We start from the raw sequence: 23931 nt of genomic DNA, 5'->3' as shown, positions 1-23931 counted from the left end.
TGGTAAAACTATACTCTCATACATTCCCCTCTTTGCCTCCAAGGACAAAGTTCTTTGTCTCCACAGACTCCTAAGTGCACCACTCACTCTTTTTCCCTCATCAATTCTATGATTCACCTCATCTTTCATAGACCCATCCGCTGACACGTCCACTCCCAAATATCTGAATACGTTCACCTCCTCCATACTCTCTCCCTCCAATCTGATATTCAATCTTTCATCACCTAATCTTTTTGTTATCCTCATAACCTTACTCTTTCCTGTATTCACCTTTAATTTTCTTCTTTTGCACACCCTACCAAATTCATCCACCAATCTCTGCAGCTTCTCTTCAGAATCTCCCAAGAGCACAGTGTCATCAGCAAAGAGCAGCTGTGACAACTCCCACTTTGTGTGTGATTCTTTATCTTTTAACTCCACGCCTCTTGCCAAGACCCTCGCATTTACTTCTCTTACAACCCCATCTATAAATATATTAAACAACCACGGTGACATCACACATCCTTGTCTAAGGCCTACTTTTACTGGGAAAAAATTTCCCTCTTTCCTACATACTCTAACTTGAGCCTCACTATCCTCGTAAAAACTCTTCACTGCTTTCAGTAACCTACCTCCTACACCATACACTTGCAACATCTGCCACATTGCCCCCCTATCCACCCTGTCATACGCCTTTTCCAAATCCATAAATGCCACAAAGACCTCTTTAGCCTTATCTAAATACTGTTCACTTATATGTTTCACTGTAAACACCTGGTCCACACACCCCCTACCTTTCCTAAAGCCTCCTTGTTCATCTGCTATCCTATTCTCCGTCTTACTCTTAATTCTTTCAATTATAACTCTACCATACACTTTACCAGGTACACTCAACAGACTTATCCCCCTATAATTTTTGCACTCTCTTTTATCCCCTTTGCCTTTATACAAAGGAACTATGCATGCTCTCTGCCAATCCCTAGGTACCTTACCCTCTTCCATACATTTATTAAATAATTGCACCAACCACTCCAAAACTATATCCCCACCTGCTTTTAACATTTCTATCTTTATCCCATCAATCCCGGCTGCCTTACCCCCTTTCATTTTACCTACTGCCTCACGAACTTCCCCCACACTCACAACTGGCTCTTCCTCACTCCTACAAGATGTTATTCCTCCTTGCCCTATACACGAAATCACAGCTTCCCTATCTTCATCAACATTTAACAATTCCTCAAAATATTCCCTCCATCTTCCCAATACCTCTAACTCTCCATTTAATAACTCTCCTCTCCTATTTTTAACTGACAAATCCATTTGTTCTCTAGGCTTTCTTAACTTGTTAATCTCACTCCAAAACTTTTTCTTATTTTCAACAAAATTTGTTGATAACATCTCACCCACTCTCTCATTTGCTCTCTTTTTACATTGCTTCACCACTCTCTTAACCTCTCTCTTTTTCTCCATATACTCTTCCCTCCTTGCATCACTTCTACTTTGTAAAAACTTCTCATATGCTAACTTTTTCTCCCTTACTACTCTCTTTACATCATCATTCCACCAATCACTCCTCTTCCCTCCTGCACCCACTTTCCTGTAACCACAAACTTCTGCTGAACACTCTAACACTACATTTTTAAACCTACCCCATACCTCTTCGACCCCATTGCCTATGCTCTCATTAGCCCATCTATCCTCCAATAGCTGTTTATATCTTACCCTAACTGCCTCCTCTTTTAGTTTATAAACCTTCACCTCTCTCTTCCCTGATGCTTCTATTCTCCTTGTATCCCATCTACCTTTTACTCTCAGTGTAGCTACAACTAGAAAGTGATCTGATATATCTGTGGCCCCTCTATAAACATGTACATCCTGAAGTCTACTCAACAGTCTTTTATCTACCAATACATAATCCAACAAACTACTGTCATTTCGCCCTACATCATATCGTGTATACTTATTTATCCTCTTTTTCTTAAAATATGTATTACCTATAACTAAACCCCTTTCTATACAAAGTTCAATCAAAGGGCTCCCATTATCATTTACACCTGGCACCCCAAACTTACCTACCACACCCTCTCTAAAAGTTTCTCCTACTTTAGCATTCAGGTCCCCTACCACAATTACTCTCTCACTTGGTTCAAAGGCTCCTATACATTCACTTAACATCTCCCAAAATCTCTCTCTCTCCTCTGCATTCCTCTCTTCTCCAGGTGCATACACGCTTATTATGACCCACTTCTCGCATCCAACCTTTACTTTAATCCACATAATTCTTGAATTTACACATTCATATTCTCTTTTCTCCTTCCATAACTGATCATTTAACATTACTGCTACCCCTTCCTTTGCTCTAACTCTCTCAGATACTCCAGATTTAATCCCATTTATTTCCCCCCACTGAAATTCTCCTACCCCCTTCAGCTTTGTTTCGCTTAGAGCCAGGACATCCAACTTCTTTTCATTCATAACATCAGCAATCATCTGTTTCTTGTCATCCGCACTACATCCACGCACATTTAAGCATCCCAATTTTATAAAGTTTTTCTTCTTCTCTTTTTTAGTAAATGTATACAGGAGAAGGGGTTACTAGCCCATTGCTCCCGGCATTTTAGTCGCCTCATACGACACGCATGGCTTACGGAGGAAAGATTCTTTTCCACTTCCCCATGGACAATAGAAGAAATAAAAAAGAACAAGAGCTATTTAGAAAAAGGAGAAAAACCTAGATGTATGTATATATATATATGCATGTGCGTGTCTGTGAAGTGTGACCAAAGTGTAAGTAGGAGTAGCAAGATATCCCTGTTATCTAGCGTGTTTATGAGACAGAAAAAGAAACCAGCAATCCTACCATCATGCAAAACAGTTACAGGTTTTTGTTTCACAGTCATCTGGCAGGACGGTAGTACTTCCCTGGGTGGTTGCTGTCTACCAACCTACTACCTAGTTAGCGACCTCGGCGCTGTTTACAAATCGGCGATTTCGCCCACTTTGAGCCCTATTTTCGGCTAATTCCATTGTTCCAGTCGCCCAAACTCATAGCTATTTCTTTAGAACTCCATTTTTTCTATCGATTGAGTACAAGAAACTGCCCATTTACCGATTTCAACTACCTAATAATGTGGTCAGAAATTTGCAATTTGGCCAATTTCACGAAAACTAAAAAATATGACAATTTCAAAATAAGGTCCAGAATGAACAATGCAGACATTCCTGGCTCTAAAATAACATTTTCTTTGTTCATCAGTCATGTCTCCAGGCCCCTCTGATATTACTCTTGCTTTCTATTTTGAATTTTTATTCAAACAAAAAATAGAAGACTTACTATTATGCAGACTACTGCAATACTGTAATAATTGTATAAATAACATCAACCCATTCATGACTGCATATTAGAATGGCTAGTTGGACATTTATTGGACAATGGCATCATTTGTTTACTTTTGAACATTGGCAAAAATCAAACATTTCCCCTACTTTGAGCTCCATTTCTAGGTTCTTTTTATAGTAAAATCAATCAAAATCACCTCTATTTCTATAATATGTTTTCCATTCTATCAAATGAGACCAAGAAAACGAGAATACAACCATAAATACTATACGAAAATAGACCACAAAGTCGGCATTTTAATTAAAAAAAAACGGTCGGAGTTTTTTTTTTCTCATTATGCACTGCGTGCTCCAGGATTTTTTTTATATGGTGCACACTGACCACACAGACCCATTCTCTCACATGTGGGCCTACCAGCTTTCTCCTGCTTGATTTGAAGCCGCTAGAATTTACGAGTATATATACGTCAAACACGGTACCTCGTAAGACGTTATATACGGCCGCGACAGTCAAAGGGTTATTATCACACTGGCCGATTCCCACCAAGGCAGGGTGGCCCGAAAAAGAAAAACTTTCACCATCATTCACTCCATCACTGTCTTGCCAGAAGGGTGCTTTACACTACAGTTTTTAAACTGCAACATTAACACCCCTCCTTCAGAGTGCAGGCACTGTACTTCCCATCTCCAGGACTCAAGTCCGGCCTGCCGGTTTCCCTGAATCCCTTCATAAATGTTACTTTGCTCACACTCCAACAGCACGTCAAGTATTAAAAACCATTTGTCTCCATTCACTCCTATCAAACACGCTCACGCATGCCTGCTGGAAGTCCAAGCCCCTCGCACACAAAACCTCCTTTACCCCCTCCCTCCAACCTTTCCTAGGCCGACCCCTACCCCGCCTTCCTTCCACTACAGACTGATACACTCTTGAAGTCATTCTGTTTCGCTCCATTCTCTCTACATGTCCGAACCACCTCAACAACCCTTCCTCAGCCCTCTGGACAACAGTTTTGGTAATCCCGCACCTCCTCCTAACTTCCAAACTACGAATTCTCTGCATTATATTCACACCACAAATATTACAATAATGAAGTAGTCTGCATAACAGTAAATCTTTTAATTTTTTTTATTTTTTTTTTTGTGAATAAAAATTCCAAATGGTAAGCAAGAGTAATATAAGAGGGGCCTGTAGCTGTGACTAATGAACAGAGAAAATGTTATTTTAGTGCCAGAAATGTCTACATTGTTTATTCTGGACACTATTTTGAAATTGGCATCTGTTGAAATTCGTGTGAAATCGGCCAAATTGCCAATTTCTGACCACTTTATTGGGTAGTTGAAATAAGTGAATGGGTGATTTCTTGTACTCAGTTGACAGACTAGAAGTAAATAAGTTTATTCAGTTATACACAAAAACAGTTACACTGATTATCATACATAGCAGCATATGTATAGAGAACCTAGGATAACCCAGAAAAGTCAAACAAAGTGACTTATTTCCAGTACCTGGCTTGGGCTTGCCATATATGATTTTTGGTAAATATTTTTTTTTTCTCGGTTGTTTGTTGGGCTATCTCATTGAAACTTGGGCAATGTATGATGGAAAGATGCTTCTTAATGTACAACAAAAATAAAAATGACGGACGATAAATAAGGGAGTTCACTTCTCAGCCATTAGCCGCCTCTTTGCAGTATATTTTCCTATGGTTTTTATGGTTGTATTCTCATTTTTTGGACTCATTTGATATAATGGAAGATATATTACAGAAATAGACATGATTTTGATTGCTTTCATGACGAAAAGTAGCTTGAAATTGAGCTCAAAGTAGCGAAAATGTTCGATTTTTGCCGATGTTCAATGAACTGTGTAAGTCAATTTGGTTAATTTAAGTGTACTCTAACTTAACCACTCTGTAATTCGGCAAACTCAGTAATCCGGCACACTACAGGTCCCAATGATGCCGGATTTGTGATGGAGGACCTGTATCAGTAAATAACATATCCCCCTTACCACGATATGGTGCCATCATTGTTCGAACCACATCACCAGAGATACCCAATACCTTCCTGGTATCTCTCAATGTATTACTGCCTGTGTACACAATGATATCCAAAACGTGACCACTTTTGCAATCACAGTACAAATAACTTTATACCAAAGTGTTTCCTCTTGCTTGGTATGTATTGCTTGAATGAGAGTCTTCCCTTGAATAAAATCAAAGACTCTTCAATAACAAGCTCCCTGAAGGGATAAAAATACATGCAACACTTTTGTTTCAGGTACATCAACACATTTCTGATCTTATATAACCTGTTGCTTCTGTCAGGCCTTGTTTTGTCTGAAAAGTGTAACATACGTAACAGTATCAAGAAACGATTCACACCTATAATGTCACTAAAACCTGGGGTTGAAATCAGGCGTTCTGTTGCCCAGTATGTGGTGACAGTGTGCTTATACACATGTGGCATAAGCATTATTGTGGCAAAAAACAGGTACATCTCTGCCACAGTTGTGTCCTTCCACTGGTGTAGCTGTGATCTTGGTGAGAGAATTGTATTTGCTATGGTGTACTCATAGTATGTGTTGCTTTCCCTGACAATAATGTCCATCAGGGGTTCATTGGAGAATAACTGAAAGCATTCCAGTTCAGTAGCATTGTTCCCAAGTGTACACGATGGCCATATTCCACTTTGTGTTTCATCAAAGTCATGGGGACTGGGAACAAACTCTGTCACCTTCCTGCCAATCCCAGATGCAGTCTGCTGGTGGGTTCTGGATACTGAAAAGTGGTTGTGGTTGTGCAGGCTGTGGGAGTGTGGGGTTGGATGAGGCTGGTTGTAGTTGTGCAGAGTCAGCAGCATCAGTAGTAGTGTGGCCCGCTGCCGGTGCCACATGACTCATGCCACCATCACTATCACCACCACCACCTGCTGCCTCACTCACATCATTCATACCCATTTTAACAATATCGTCATCTTCACTAACAGGTCATGGTGTAGGGCCACAGGATGTGCTCCGAGATTTACTCCTTTCCCTTGGAACAGCATATGAAACACTACCAGACCACATGCTACGTTGTATATGCTGCCGCTTCACTGGGGAATATTCACCCTCACTGTCACAACTAGAACTGCTTTCAATAACTTTGAAATAACTACTATCACTTTCACTGTTCACATCTGAGTCTTGTACATGGGCAAATAGTTTCCTCTTTCATCCTGGTACAGGTGAATGTGAACGAGCCGGCCCAGCACAAGAGGTGGAAGGTCGTGGGTCATCTGGGTTTTCATCATTAATTACGTTATCCTGGGCACTGTTTTCAGTCACACCCGCTTGAAAACCATGGAATTCACTTTCACTGACACTTTCATCGCTGTTAGAGCTAACAATTGGGAACAAAAGACCTCTAATCCGCCGAGGAGTGAGGTACTTCTTACTGCGAGGCATGGTGAAAATGGACTATCAAGATGGCATCCCACAATGCACCACTGAGTCCCAAATTTTTTTCACAGGGTGTACACCCACCACTCAAGACCCATTTTCTCTCATGTAGGCCTACCAGCTTTCTCCCGCTTGATTTGAAGCCGCTAGAATTTACGCGTATAAATACGTCAGAAACAGTGGCGCATAAAAGACGTATATATACAACTCAGAAACAGTCAAAGAGTTAATATATACTGTAGTGAGGTGAGGTGAAGCAGGCGGAGGCGGGGTCATAGTGGTACCATCCACTAGTCGAAGTAGGTCTTCGTCCAAAGGTTGAACAAGTGTTGAAGAAATCTTTGTAACAAGATCCCATGATCTTGTTACAAAGATTTCCATATGCTGCATAAGTGTCTCAATCTTCAACTTGTCGGTTTTTCAAACCATTCATCACAACTGTCAGACACTGCAGCAACATGGGATCTTGTTACAAAGATTTCTTCAACACTTGTTCAACCTTTGGACGAAGACCTACTTCGACTAGTGGATGGTACCACTATGACCCCGCCTCCGCCTGCTTCACCTCACCTCACTACAGTATATAAGCCACGTCTACGGCCCTATGCTGTACATTCTACAAGATTGATGGACTGAACACATCGACTCCAGGTTGAGGGACTGATTACCTCATTCTTGTCCTCTCCTTATGCCTTCTTTGTATTGGACTGATGAAGCCACTGTGTGGCAAAACGTTTCCTTAATAAAGATTCCCATATGCTGCATAAGTGTCTCAATCTTCAACTTGTCGGTTTTTCAAACCATTCATCACAACTTTAGACCCTGGTCAGCATTCTCTCTAGCAGACCAGAAACAGCATTATTTTTGTACTTCTGAATGTTGGTCACTTATACATGTATTTTAACTCAATGGCAGTCTCCCACAGATTACCCCTCCAACTGCGAAGTCCCCACCCCACCTTCAAAGTGCAGGCACTGCCTTTCCCACCTCCAGGACTTGAGTCTGGCTAACCAACCTCCCTGAATCCCTTCATAGAAGTTACCATGCTCACACTCCAACAGCATGTCCATTAAAAAACCACTTAAGTCTCCATTCACGCCTAACATACTCGTGCAAGCCAGTTGAATGCTCTAGCCTCTAAAACTCAAAGCTTCAATATACTCCCTTCCCTCCAATCATTCTTGGGACCTCTCCCCTTCCTACCTTCAACCCTACATTTCTACACCATCTTGATCAAACTATTCCTGTCCATCCTCTCTATATAACCATACCACCTCAACAATTTTCCCCGAGACCTATGAATTATACCTTTGGCCACCCCGCCTTGTAATTTCTTTAATCCATTTTTTATATACAGCCTCTCCTCACTTAGCGACGTACTCGTTTACTGATGCCTCGGACTTATGACAGGCTCTCTGACCAGTATTCATACCTAAATAATGTATATTAGAGCTGATTTCCTCTACTCTGTTTATGTCAATATACAGTACACTACTTAATAAACATTTAAAAATATACCAGAAATGTTATAAATGGTGCAAAGGTGACATTAAAACAATATCAAAGATGGCTGACATAAACTCACTACCATTATAGCATGCTCCTCACTTAGCGACAAATTCATTTAACGACGTAGTCTTAGTAACGGAACTCCGTTGCTAAGTGAGGAGAGGCTGTATATACTGAATAACAGATAATTGAAGCACTGTAGTGTACTTACTATTCTCTTTTCCAAATAGCTACCCAAAAATGATTCAACATCAATGTGTTTTTGTAAGAAGTCTTCTGCTATTTTTTCACTTTCTTCCTCAGACTGTATTGATGATATTAGTAGACTCTCCTGAGTGAAGAAAAAGGTTTATGGTTATTGCAATCACATTAAAAAAATGATGCAGAGTAGAATAACAAGTCACAATGTCACGGCTGGAACAATTCACCAAAAACCCGCACTTAGGGCAGTAACCCTATGATGACATTTCGGTCCAAGCTGGATTACCGTCAACTCACAACAATGGTTCTTCTCCTTAGTGTGGATATTTGGTGAAATGATGTGGAGTACTGTATAAGTACATACAAGAATACATTGTTTTAGCACAAATGACACTGGTTGCAAAGAAGGGAAGATATGACAGTATAGTGGTACCAACACTCTTATATGGGTGTGAAGCTTGGGTTGTAAATGCTGCAGCGAGGAAGCGGTTGGAGGCAGTGGAGATGTCTTGTCTAAGGTCAATGTGTGGTGTAAATATTATACAGAGAATTTAGAGTGCAGAAATTAGGAGGAGGTGTGGAGTTACTAAAAGTATTAGTCAGAGGGCTGAAGAGGGGTTGTTGAGGTGGTTTGGTCATTTAGAGAATGGATCAAAGTAGAATGACTTGGAGAGCGTATAAATCTGTATGGGAAGGGAGGAGGGGTAGAGGTCGTCCTTGAAAAGATTGGAGGAGAGTGTGTGAGCGTGTTAGATAGAAGTGAATGGAGACGAATGGTTTTTGGGACCTGACGAGCTGCTGGAGTGTGAGCAGGGTAATATTTAGTGAAAGGATTTAGGAAAACCGGTTAGGCAGACTTGAGTCCTGGAAATGGGAAGTACAATGCCTGTACTTTAAAGGAGGGGTTTGGGATATTGACAGTTTGGAGGGACTTCTAAACTGTCGTATCTGAGTGCCTCTGTAAAGACAGTGATTATGTGTGAGTGAGGTGAAAGTGTTGAATGATGATGAAAGTATTTTCTTTTTGGGGATTTTCTTTCTTTTTGGGTCACCCTGCCTCGGTGGGAGATGGCAGATTTGTTGAAAAAAAAAAAAATTGGTTGCTGTATTGAATAATGCTGCACTGAGTAACACTGAATAGCAATGTAATGAATAACCCTGGTTGCTGTATTGGCTACAGTATTCAAACATACAATTTTATTATTAGGTGTACTCCCAGTTCAATCTGTCCAAAATGCTGAATGTAATTACGGGCTTTTCCATATTTACCTTCCCAAAAAATACTGTAATTACAGCCTCTCCTCACTTAGTGACATACTTTTTTACCGATGGCTTGGACTTACTACGGGCTCTCTGACCAGAATGCATACCTAAGTGCTGATTTTCTTTATTCTGTTTATTACAATATATTGTACACTACTGTATAAACATTTAAAAATATACCAGAAATGCTATAAATGATGGAAAGGTGACATTAAAACAATATCAAAGACAGTTGGCACAAACCCATTACCATTATAGTGTGCTCCTCACTTTGCGATGAATTTGTTTACCAGTGTGGTCTTAGAAACGAAACTCCATCATTAAAAATATGGCCTCATTCAGTAGGTCCAAGCTGGCGCAAAGGGAAGATTACCCACTGCACAGTCACCCGGTGTTTTGTAGGTCACTCTCAAGCCTATCACATGTGTGTCAGGTGATGTTTTCAAAGCAAAGTAAATTATAGTTGCTTTTTTAATTGCCTGTTGCTAAATTTGTATTTAAATTGCCTGTTCCTATATTATACTGTATTTGCATTCATGTGAACTATTTATGTACTGTACTGTGTTTTTTTTTTTCAACAAGTCGGCCGTCTCCCACCGAGGCAGGGTGACCCAAAAAAGAAAGAAAATCCCCCAAAAGAAAATACTTTCATCATCATTCAGCACTTTCACCTCACTCATACATAATCACTGTCTTTGCAGAGGCACTCATATATGACAGTTTAGAAGTCCCTCCAAACTGTCAATATCCCAGACCATCATAAGAACATAAGAACATAAGAACGAAGGAACACTGCAGAAGGCCTACTGGCCCATGCGAGGCAGGTCCAAGTCCCTACCGGCTTAAGCCAATGCACCCAACCTAGTCAGGTCAGGTCACATTGACTTAAGGGAGGAACACGGCAACCGACCTGTTAGCACAAGCTATCAGGTCCAACTCACACCCACCCACATCTACTCATGTATTTATCCAACCTATTTTTAAAGCTACACAACGTTCTGGCCTCTATAACTGTACTTGGGAGTTTGTTCCACTCATCCACAACTCTATTACCAAACCAGTACTTTCCTATATCCCTCCTGAATCTGAATTTTTCCAACTTAAAACCATTGCTGCGAGTCCTGTCTAGGCTAGATATTTTCAGCACACTATTTACATCCCCTTTATTTATTCCTGTCTTCCACTTATAAACCTCAATCATATCCCCCCTAATTCTACGTCTTTCTAGAGAGTGCAGTTTCAGGGCCCTTAGTCTATCCTCATAGGGAAGGTTTCTGATACATGGGATCATCTTTGTCATCCTCCTTTGTACATTTTCCAGAGAATTTATATCCATTCTGTAATACGGTGACCAAAACTGTGCAGCATAATCTAAATGAGGCCTAACCAAGGATGTATAGAGTTGAAGAACAACCTGAGGACTCCTATTATTTATGCTTCTTGATATGAAGCCAAGGATTCTATTAGCTTTATTGCGAACACTTATGCACTGTTGTCTTGGTTTCAGATTACTGCTAACCAGAACTCCTAAATCTTTTTCGCAATCCGTAATATTAAGATCTACATTATTTAGTTTATATGTGGCATGGTTATTGTCCTGTCCAACATTTAGAACTTTGCATTTGTCTATATTAAACTGCATCTGCCACTTCTCCGACCACTGCATCAGTCTATTCAAATCTTCCTGGAGTGCTCGAATGTCCTCGTCAGAATGAATTCGACGGCCTATTTTGGTGTCATCGGCAAACTTGCCGATGTCGCTCTTTATGCCCTCATCTATGTCGTTTATGTAGATTGTGAACAGCAGGGGGCCCAACACTGACCCCTGTGGAACACCGCTCGTGACGCTTCCCCACTCTGATTTCTCCCCATTTATGCAAACTCTCTGCTGCCTATTTGTCAACCATGCCTCTATCCAGGAAAAAATTTCTCCTCCTATTCCATGTGCTTTAATTTTCCTCAATAGTCTCTGATGTGGGACCCTGTCAAAAGCCTTACTGAAGTCCATATACACAATATCATATTCATTACCATGATCTACCTCCTCAAATACCTTAGTGAAAAAAGTTAATAAATTCGTAAGGCAGGAACGCCCCTTTGTAAAACCATGCTGAGATTCGTTGATTAATTTATGCTTTTCAAGGTGGCTACGAACTGCCTCGGCAATTATTGATTCCATAAATTTTCCCACTATGGAGGTTAGGCTTATTGGTCTATAGTTCGAAGCTAAGGACCTGTCACCTGTTTTGAAAATAGGTATCACATTTGCCATTTTCCACTTATCTGGCACCATGCCAGTTTGTAGTGATATGTTGAAAAGATTAGCCAAAGGTGTGCTAAGCTCCTCTTTACATTCCTTTAGAACCCTTGCATACAGTTCATCAGGGCCTGGGGATTTGTTAGGTTTTAATTTATCTATTTGCCTAAGGACCATGTCACTTGTGACCCTAATAGTGCACAGTTTATTATCGTCCTGTTCTACATAATTTATCATTACTGGAATATCGCTGGTATCCTCCTGTGTAAAAACTGAGAGGAAGTATGTGTTAAAAATTCTACACATTTCCTTATCACTGTCAGTGAGCTGACCCGAGGAACTTTTGAGTGGGCCTATCTTGTCCCTGATCTTACTTCTGTATACCTGAAAGAATCCTTTTGGGTTAGTCTTCGATTCTCTTGCAACTTTAACCTCATAATCTCTTCTTTCAACACAGTGGCCGTATCCCACCGAAGTGGGGTGGCCCAAGAGGAAAAACGAAAGTTTTTCCTTTTACATTTAGTAATATATACTGGAGAAGGGGTTACTAGCCCCTTGCTCCTGGCATTTTAGTCTGCCTCTTACAACACGCATGGCTTACGGAGGAAGAATTCTGTTCCACTTCCCCATGGAGATAAGAGGAAATAAACAAGAACAAGAACTAGTAAGAAAATAGAATAAAACCCAGAGGGGTGTGTACATATATGCATGTACAGGAAGGCCCCGCTTTACGGCGTTTCACTTTACGGCGTTCCGCTAATACGGACATTTCAAATTATGACCAAAACTCACTATACGGCTCCCCCCACCTGACTTTCTAATACGGTCACCGTGCCCCACCCTGTTTGTTTACATTCTCCATGAGCTCAGTAAGCACTAAGTCTCTCCATTTTGTCTGGAAACTCCAAAATTTCAAATGTTTTTAAAAGTTATTTCATATTTTATATATACTCTGATAATTATACTTATGTATACCTGTACCTAAATAAACTTACATACATCGAGTCATTTAAATGTCGTATATTACGTTAATATACACATTTTCATTAATCCATCCATGATATTTTTTTCAAAATTATATAATAAACACGATGCATAACATATAAATAAGATAAATACACCCCACAGTAGAATAAATAAACATAAATGTGAGATGTGAGCAGACGACTTCCACAAGTGGTGATAATAACAATACTCACCGAGTCTCATTAAATGTCGTATATTACGGTAATATACACATTTTCATTAATCCATCCATGATATTTTTTTCAAAATTATATAATAAACACGATGCATAACATATAAATAAGATAAATACACCCCACAGTAGAATAAATAAACATAAATGTGAGATGTGAGCAGACGACTTCCACAAGTGACGCCATAATAACAATACTCACCGAGTCTCATTAAATGTCGTATATTACGGTAATATACACATTTTCATTAATCCATCCATGATATTTTTTTCAAAATTATATAATAAACACGATGCATAACATATAAATAAGATAAATACACCCCACAGTAGAATAAATAAACATAAATGTGAGATGTGAGCAGACGACTTCCACAAGTGACGCCATAATAACAATAGTCACCGAGTCTCATTAAATGTCGTATATTACGGTAATATACACATTTTCATTAATCCATCCATAATAGTCACCGAGTCTCATTAAATGTCGTATATTACGGTAATATACACATTTTCATTAATCCAGCCATGATATTTTTTTCAAAATTATATAATAAACACGATACATAACATAAAAAGATGATAAATACACCCCACAATAGAATAAATAAACATAAATATAAGATGTGGGAGCCTGGTTTGTTTACATAACTCTGCTTCTGTTACCTCTCATGTACTCATTCTTTCTCTCTCTCATTTATTCGTTTTATCTCATTTACTTACTCCTGACCCTACATTAAGACTACAAATATTTTAAGGTAAGTAATGAGTGAACTGTATATACATTTTATCGCTCTGGGATGCTTAAATATCATAGAATAGTATGTGTGGGTGGGGTGGCCTGGTGAGGTAGCCTGGCTATTACAATACATACCACACTTGATTTCTTACAATAAATACTACTTGTCTCACCCTAGATTAAGACTATAAATATTTTAAGGTAAGTAATGAGTGCACTATGTGTGTATTGTACCTTTTTATTGTTTTTTGATGCCTGGTTCTATTGCTAACTTAATATATGTTAGTGTAAACTTGTTATCTAGTGTTTGTATGCATTTATAAGTGGAAAAAAAGGGTGTTCCACTTTACGGCGATTTCCGCTTTACGGCGGTAGCCTGGAACCTAACCCGCCGTATAAGTGGGGCCTTGTACCTGTATATCATTCACTCCATCACTGTCTTGCCAGAATCATATCCATTCATGGCATGCTTACACTACAGTTATAAAACTGCAACATTAACACCCCTCCTTCAGAGTGCAGACACTGTACTTCCCATCTCCAAGACCCAAGTCCGGCCTGCTGGTTTCCCTGAATCCCTTCATAAATGTTACTTTGCTCACACTCCACAGCACGTCAAGTATTAAAAACCATTTGCCTCCATTCACTATCAAATATGCTCATGCATGCTTGCTGGAAGTCCAAGCCCCTCGCACACAAAACCTCCTTTACCCCCTCCCTCCAACCTTTCCTAGGAAAACCCCTACCCCGCTTTCCCTCCACTACAGATTTATACACTCTCGACGTCATTCTGTTTTGTTTCATTCTCTCTACGTGTCCGAACCATCTCAACAACCCCTCCTCAGCCCTCTGGATAATAGTTTTGGTAATCCCACACTTTCTCCTAATTTCCAAACTACGAATTCTCTGCATTATATTCACACCACTTATTGCCCTCAGACATGACATCTCCACTGCCTCGAGCCTTCTCTTCATTGCAACATTCATCATTCATGCTTCACACCCATATAAGAGTGTTGGTACAACTATACTCTCATACATTCCCCTCTTTGCTTCCACGGACAAAGTTCTTTGTCTCCACAGACCCCTAAGTGCACCACTCACCCTTTTTCCCTCATCAATTCTATGATTCACCTCATCCTTCATAGACCCATCTGCTGACATGTCCACTCCTAAATATCTGAATACATTCACTCTCACTTTGTGTTAGATTATGATTTTGTGACTATTTTTCCTGTAATAATCCCCCCTAAAGATTCCCCCATAACATAGTTAAGATGAGCATTGTATAGTTATGACCATTATGCCATTAAATAATAATGCTCCCATGATAAAAAAAATAGGTAGAAACATATTTTGCACACATTAATTATCACCCTAGGTAGTAGGTTGGTAGACAGCAACCGCCCAGGGAGGTACTACCGTCCTGCCAAGTGAGTGTAAAATGAAAGCCTGTAATTGTTTTACATGATGGTAGGATTGCTGGTGTCTTTTTTTCTGTCTCATAAACATGCAAGATTTCAGGTACGTCTTGCTACTTCTACTTACACTTAGGTCACACTACACATACATGTACAAGCATATATATACACACCCCTCTGGGTTTTCTTCTATTTTCTTTCTAGTTCTTGTTCTTGTTTATTTCCTCTTATCTCCATGGGGAAGTGGAACAGAATTCTTCCTCCGTAAGCCATGCGTGTTGTAAGAGGCGACTAAAATGCCAGGAGCAAGGGGCTAGTAACCCCTTCTCCTGTATAAATTACTAAATTTAAAAAGAGAAACTTTCGTTTTTCTTTTTGGGCCACCCTGCCTCGGTGGGATACGGCCGGTTTGTTGAAAAAAAAAAAAACATAAAGAAAGAACCCCAAAAAAGTCAAAATGACTTATTTACACTAGGGTACTACTCAGTCTGAACATTATCAATCTACCAGCTAGGGTGGATGGGGCGTTCTGATGGTGAAGGGCTCTTGATCCAAGGAATCAGGGCTGCCACTCACTCCCCTGAATCAAACTTAATTACCTCCCATTCCCCAAATGCTGGATGACCCTTATGGGTTTAGCATTTGCCCATATAACAGTAGTACTGAACTTTATCAACTGCAACTAATCTGTATTGAATCAGTTATATCAGGGGTCCCCAACTTGCTGCCTGCAGACCACATGTGGCTCTTCTATGAAATGGATGTGGCCCTCAAATGAAATCATGAATTCACTTTTATGTAGGTTCCACATTGCACAGTGTCAACAAAACCATGCAGCCCTCATTACATACATCTGACAATCAAATGTAGCCCACTTGTGTAGGAAGGTTGAAGACCACTGAGTTACATGGAATAAACACAAAAATAATGCTTACCTGTATGCTTGCTGGAGCCAGTTTCTCGGAAGCCTTCAGCTGCATTTGCGTCAATTCCTCAAAGCTGGTACGTAATGAGGTGAATTCTTCGAGCTTTTGGATTATTGCATCTCGTGTACGTTCATAGTCACCACTACGTTCCAAATTAGCCTCTGAAATATAAAAAATCAATCAGTTTGAGTAATAGTCCCTCACTACCTGGAGTTTACCTGGAGAGGGTTTCAGGGATCAACACCCCCGTGGCTTGATCTGAGACCAGGCCTCGTGGTGGATCAGGGTCTGATCAACCAGGCTGTTACTACTGGCCGCACGCAAACTGACATACGAACCACAGCCTGGTTGGTCAGTGTCATAAGGAAACCTCAACCAGGAAATGACCTGGATGGTGATGTATTTTTGTAGTCTTTTGTAGTTTTTTGTTTTTGTATATTGTGTGTGTTTTTGTAGAGTTTCTGCAGTGTTTTTGTACCAATTTGGAGTGTTTTTCATAGCCAAAACTATGACAGTACAATTTTCATTAAATTTTCTCTATATTTTCCATGATTCTAAGGTTCATTACCCCTGTCGCCTGAACTCAGACAAAGCCTCCTCAAGTGGAAAGTAAATATAAAGAAACACTGGAAAGTAACGTAAACAGAATGTAAGAGTAGGTTTGTAAAATTTACCTGCTATCTTACATGTTCATGAGACAAAGAGAAAACACCAGCAATCCTGTCAGAGTGCAAAACGTTTAACCGGCGTGCATTTCACATTAGTGGCAGGATAGTAGCCCAGGAGAATTTGGCAATAGAAGGTGCTGTACCCTAATCTATACCACTTGTCTACTCATATCTCACATATCTATGCATAGAGAACAACAACAGCAAACTATTTTTTTTTTGTTTTATTAACACATTGGCCATTTCCCATTGAGGCAGGGTGACCCTAAAAAGAAGAAACACATTCATCATCACTCACTCCGTCCCTAACTTTAACCAATTATTTCACATAAAAATCTGCCATTAAAAATTATACATCAACTGTATTCAAAGCTCTCAGCCTATTAAAGATAATAAACAAGCTTTTTACACACTACACTCGACTTCTTCAGAATTGAACTGTAAGACTAACCCAGTGTTGCAACAGAATCCATGGACTGTAGGACTGAACTTATGATCCATGGACTGTAGGACTGAACTTATGATCCATGGACTGTAGGACTGAACTTATGAATAAACATTATGCAAATTAAGGATCCCAAAATATGGAACACCCTACAAAAAAAAAAAAAACTACACGATTCAAATACTGTACCCACAATAGCAAAATATTGTTCCTACAGTTACACAGTGTTTCAGTCATTATAAAAAATCCTTAAGACAGTTAATATCTGTCAATGGTTTTTAGGGATTATCTTCCCAAGGCCTGGTCTCAGACCAGGGCTTGGGTCTTCGCAACCTAGGAGGCCTGGTCTGAGACCAGGCCTCCTAAGCTGCAAAGGAAATAACAGCATTACAGGATTAAGAACTATTATAAAGCACAGGGGAAAGTAAAGGCTCTGTATGTACGTGGTGAATGCAAGTCGAAGTTTATAAGATTCACCTATCATCTTAACGTTTGTGAGAGAGAGAGAGAGAGAGAGATCAGCAATCCTGCCAGTGTAAACACATTAACAAGTTCTCACTTCACACTCATTTGACAGGATGGTAATACTGTACCTCACTAGATGGTTGCCGTTCACTAACTGTATATTAATATCCCTTTTTCAAGGATGGTTATCTTAAAACTTTCCCAAAATGCTACGGTACATATTGTTTGCAAAGTAATATACTCAATAATCACTCTTATTCACAATTCTAAAATTCTATTCTTCATTTCAATATGAAAATTTAATTCAGGTTTCATTATAAGAAAGTTTGTTTACATTGCTCTAATTTACAAACCTCTGTACAGTACTGTATTCATCAAGTAATTTCAATATAAATAATAAATAAAAGAAAATAGTACTGTAATAAACTATTTTTTTGAAGTTTGGACTATTTTCACACCTCATATGCCAACCAGCAACAGGAAACAGTACTGAAATTCAAAATAATTTGATCATCTGTATTAGACTAGACAAAACCAGATATGGTTTAGAAAGACACGAAAGCAAACACTATGACATATTTATTAGAAAACGTTTCGGTCCTGGGACCTTGATCACTTCTAACATACAGAGGTAGAAAGACATTATATATATATAGGCGGAGAGTGAGGTGTGAGTGACGCACATGACCTGAGGAATGTCATGTTGTGATGAGGACGGGTAGACGATGAAATCATGTGACTCCTGTGTTGTTGGGTTGGTGGTGCATGTTTTTGAAATTTTGTAGTTTCCAGTGTTGCGTTCTATAGTGTCGGTGACGGCGATTAGTGAGGCTTCTAGGCACCGTCGGCATCTGAGGTCTGGTTCTGTGAGAACGAGTTGTGCCTCATTCCAGTTCATCAAATGCCCCGTGGAGTCTCTGTGGAGGACACAGGCGTACCTTACATCGTCTCTGTTAGAGGCGTTTCGATGCTCATTCAGGCGGAATGCAAGATCTCTGCCTGTCTCGCCTACATATTTCTTGGGACAGAACCCACAGGGGATAGTGTAGACGCCTGCTGTAGAAGTTAGAGGTGTGGGGCTGCGTTTCGTAGTGAGGTCTTTGATAGATGATGTGTTTATGGTGGAAACGTTGATGTTACTCATAGTAAGTGCCCAGCGAGTATTCGTGGCAACATCACCACATGGGAGTACTATGAACTGCTTAGGGGGCTGTTCCATCGGCAGTTTGTTGAGGATAGCTTGTGCCTTGAGTCTGCAATCTCGGATGAAGAAAGATGGGAACTGAAGACATGTAAAGGCTTGTGTTATGTAAGTGCATTCTTCTTCTAGAAAACAAGGGCTGGAGATGCGAAGAGCTCTCAAGAAGAAGCCAATGAGGACTCCTCTCTTAGTGCGGGTGTCTTGGTGTGAATAAAAGTGTAAAAGATCGTCCTTGTTGGTAGGTTTTCTATACACTTTGAAGAGAAGTTTGTCACTGTCGGGAGATCTGCACAGAAGAACGTCGAGGAAAGGAAGTTTGGCAGACGCCGACGGTGCCTAGAAGCCTCACTAATCGCCATTACCGACACTATAGAACGCAACACTGGAAACTACAAAATTTCAAAAACGTTGGCATACATGATACTTAAGCACCACCAACCCAACAACACAGGAGTCACTTGATTAATGATACTCAGCATGGATTCACAAGAGGCCGGTCTTGTCTAACTAATTTATTAACTTTCTTCAGTAAAGCTTTTGAGGCTGTTGACCACGATAAAGAGTTTGATATTATTTACTTAGATTTTAGTAAGGCTTTTGATAGAGTTCCGCACCAAAGACTGTTAAAGAAAGTGGCAGCTCATGGCATTGGGGGAAAAGTGCTCTCATGGATCGAGTCATGGCTCACAGACAGGAAGCATAGTGTGTCCATAAATGGGGTTAAATCCGAGTGGGGATCTGTAACAGGTGGCGTTCCACAGGGATCAGTCTTGGGCCCGTTGTTGTTTATAATATATATCAATGACCTTGATGAGGAAATTACTAGTGATATGAGCAAATTCGCCGATGACACAAAGATAGGTAGGATAATCGATTCAAACGTAGACGTTAGGGAACTTCAGGAGGAGTTAAACAAACTATATTCTTGGTCAGAAAAATGGCAGATGCAGTTCAATGTAGATAAATGCAAGGTTCTGAAGCTCGGGAGTGTCCATAACCCTAGCACTTATAAGTTAAATGATGTAGAACTTAGCCATACAGATTGCGAAAAGGACTTGGGGGTTATGGTGAGCAGCAACCTTAAACCAAGACAGCAATGCCTAAGCGTACGTAATAAGGCAAATAGATTACTGGGATTTATATCAAGAAGTGTAAGCAACAGAAGTCCAGAGGTCATACTGCAGCTTTATACATCATTAGTAAGGCCTCACCTAGATTATGCAGCTCAATTCTGGTCTCCATATTACAGAATGGACATAAATTCGTTAGAAAACATTCAGCGTAGGATGACTAAATTAATACATAGCATTAGAAATCTTCCTTATGAAGAAAGATTGAAGACTCTTAAGTTACATTCACTTGTTAGACGAAGAATGAGGGGAGACCTGATCGAGGTGTATAAGTGGAAGATAGGTATTAATAAAGGGGATATTAATAGGGTCTTGAGGATATCTCTCCAAGAGAGAACCCGCAGTAATGGATTTAAATTAGATAAATTTAGATTTAGAAAGGACATAGGAAAGTATTGGTTTGGAAATAGGGTAGTTGATGAGTGGAACAGTTTACCTAGTTGGGTGATTGAGGCTGGGACTTTGGGTAGTTTCAAATTTAGGTTGGATAAGTACATGAGTGGGAGGGGTTGGATTTGAGTGGGACTTGCACATCAGAGCTTATTTCTTGGCTAGCATTGAAAATTGGGTTGGGCAAATGTTTTGTTAGTGGGATGAATTGTAAAGGACCTGCCTAGTATGGGCCAACAGGCCAGCTGCAGTGTTCCTCCTTTCTTATGTTCTTATGATTTCATCGTCTACCCGTCCTCATCACAACATGACATTCCTCAGGTCACGTGCGTCACTCACACCTCACTCTCCGCCTATATATATAATGTCTTTCTACCTCTGTATGTTAGAAGTGATCAAGGTCCCAGGACCGAAACGTTTTCTAATAAATATGTCATAGTGTTTGCTTACGTGTCTTTCTAAACCAACTTGTCGGTATTTATTACCAAGGTTTATACCAAAACCAGATATAAAATTAACAAGAACCTACTAGCTAAAGCTTCATTTTGGATGATGAGTTGATCACACTGTTTGTTAAGTGCTGTCACCTGGGGAAGAGCAGCAACAAATTCTGTCAACTTGTCGTCACAGTTCAAAAGGTCTTCCAGCTCTTCACTGCTCAATGATGCTACTTCAGGTAACACACCAACTGAAAACAATGACAACACGAATTATGTAGAAGATTAACCCTTTGAGGGTCGACAGGCCCTCTCCGAAACTCGTTCTCAGGGTCGGCCAAATTTAAAAAAAAAAAAAAATTATTTTCTCTTATGAAAAGATAGAGAATCTTTTCCCGATCATAATGACACCAAAAGTTTGAAATTTGATAGAAAACTTACGGAATTATGCTCTCGCAAAGTTAGCGGTCTCGGCGATGTTTACGCATCGGCGATTTTGCCCACTTTGAGCCCCATTTTCGGCCAATTTCACTGTACTAGTCGACAAAAAACATGAATATTTCGCTAGAACTCCATTTTTTCTATCGAATGGGTGCAAGAAACCACCCATTTATGAAATTCAACTATCCAGTACAGTGGTCAGAATTTAGCAATTTTGCCAATTTCACACAAATTTCAAAAGATGCCAATTTCCGAATAGGGTCCAGAATAAACAAGAAAGACATTCCTGGCACTAAAATGACATTTCCTCTGTTCATTAGTCACGTCTCAAGGCCCCTCTTATATTCTTTTGCTTTCCACTTTGAATTTTTATTCTCACAAAAAATAGAAGATTTACTGTTATGCAGACTACTGCATTAGTGTAAAAAATGGTATAAATATTATTGGTGCACTTGTGAAAGAATATTAGACTCACCAGTTGACGTGTATTGGACGCTTGGCATGATTTGTTTACTTTTGCACTTTGGTAAAAACCGAACATTTCTGCTACTTTGAGCTCAATTTCAAGGTACTTTTCATTGTAAAACCAGTCAAAATCATCTCAATTTCTGTAATATGTCTTCCATTCTATAAAATGAGACCAAGAAAACTAGAATACAACAATAAATACCATACGAAAATACAGTGCAAAGTCGCTGTTTTATTCCAAAAAAATGGTCAAAGTTTTTTTTTTCTCATTATGCACTGTGTGCTGCAGGATTTTTTTTATACTGTGCACACTGACCACATAGACCCATTCTTTCATATGTAGGCCTACCAGCTTTCTCCCACTAGATTTGAGGGCGCTAGAATTTATGCGTACTAGTACGTCAAAAACCCTGGTAAGACGTACTAGTACGAGAAAACCCTCAAAGGGTTACTAGTACGGCCGAAAACCCTCAAAGGGTTGTGGTAACCCACATTAAAGAAGGTACCTATAAGAGGGTACTCACACTATTTAACCCCTTGACTGTCGCAACCCCCAATCCTGAGGTGTCTCCTGGTGTCGCAAAATTTAAAAAAAAAAAAAAAATTTTCTTATGAAATGATAGAGAATCTTTTCCCGATTGTAATGACACCAAAAAAACGAAATTTGATGGAAAACTGACGGAATTATGCTCTCGCGAAGTTAGCGACCTCGGCGATATTTACAAATCGGCGATTTCGCCCACTTTGAGCCCTATTTTCGGCTAATTCCATTGTTCAAGTCAACCAAACTCATAGCTATTTCTTTAGAACTCCATTTTTTCTATCGATTGAGTACAAGAAACTGCCCATTTACCGATTTCAACTACCCAATAATGTGGTCAGAAATTTGCAATTTGGCCAATTTCACGAAAATTAAAAAATATGACAATTTCAAAATAAGGTCCAGAATGAACAATGCAGACATTCCTGGCTCTAAAATAACATTTTCTTTGTTCATCAGTCATGTCTCCAGGCCCCTCTGATATTACTCTTGCTTTCTATTTTGAATTTTTATTCAAACAAAAAATAGAAGATTTACTATTATGCAGACTACTGCAATACTGTAATAATTGTATAAATAACATCAACCCATTCATGACTGCATATTAGAATGGCTAGTTGGACATTTATTGGACAATGACATCATTTGTTTACTTTTGAACATCGGCAAAAATCAAACATTTCCCCTACTTTGAGCTCCATTTCCAGGTTCTTTTTATAGTAAAATCAATCAAAATCACCTCTATTTCTATAATATGTTTTCCATTCTATCAAATGAGACCAAGAAAACGAGAATACAACCATAAATACTATACGAAAATAGACCACAAAGTCGGCATTTTAATTAAAAAAAAACGGTCGGAGTTTTTTTTTTCTCATTATGCACTGCGTGCTCCAGGATTTTTTTTATATGGTGCACACTGACCACACAGACCCATTCTCTCACATGTGGGCCTACCAGCTTTCTCCTGCTTGATTTGAAGCCGCTAGAATTTATGAGTATATATACGTCAAACACGGTACCTCGTAAGACGTATATATACGGCCGCGACAGTCAAAGGGTCATCCACAACTCTATTACCAAACCAGTGCTCTCCTATATCCTTCCTGAATCTGAATTTTTCCAACTTAAAACGATTGTAGCGAGTCTTGTCTTGGCTAAATATTTTTAGCACGCTATTTACATCCCCCTTTATTTATTCCTGTTTTCCATTTATACACCTCAATCATATCCCCCCTAATTCTACGCCTTTCTAGAGAGTGCAGATTCAGGGCCTCAGTCTATCCTCATAGGGAAGATTTCTGATACATGGGATCAACTTTGTCATCCTCCTCTGTACGTTTTCCAGAGCATTTATATCCATTCTGTAATACGGTGACCAGAACTGAGCAGCATAATCTAAATGAGGCCTAACCAAGGATATATAGAGTTGAAGAACAACCTGAGGACTTCTATTATTTATACTTCT

The 23931-nt window shown here is 39.6% G+C and overlaps 1 protein-coding gene across 2 annotated transcripts in view; it reads right to left on the bottom strand.

The window, feature by feature from the left end:
- LOC138851662 (vacuolar protein sorting-associated protein 37A-like) overlaps positions 1-23931 on the bottom strand; it is a 63206-nt gene that overhangs the window by 15580 nt on the left and 23695 nt on the right. For both annotated transcript variants that reach the window (XM_070081015.1, XM_070081014.1), the window contains exons 2-4: positions 21106-21264; positions 16287-16438; positions 8484-8603 (exon numbers count right to left, since the gene is read on the bottom strand). In XM_070081015.1, the coding sequence (XP_069937116.1) occupies positions 8484-8603; positions 16287-16438; positions 21106-21264 (431 nt within the window). The remainder of the gene's footprint in view (positions 1-8483; positions 8604-16286; positions 16439-21105; positions 21265-23931) is intronic.

The sequence above is a fragment of the Cherax quadricarinatus genome, unplaced genomic scaffold, assembly GCF_038502225.1.
Source record: "Cherax quadricarinatus isolate ZL_2023a unplaced genomic scaffold, ASM3850222v1 Contig1458, whole genome shotgun sequence".
NCBI lineage: Eukaryota > Metazoa > Arthropoda > Malacostraca > Decapoda > Parastacidae > Cherax > Cherax quadricarinatus.
This window is presented reverse-complemented; position numbering and strand designations above follow the sequence as displayed.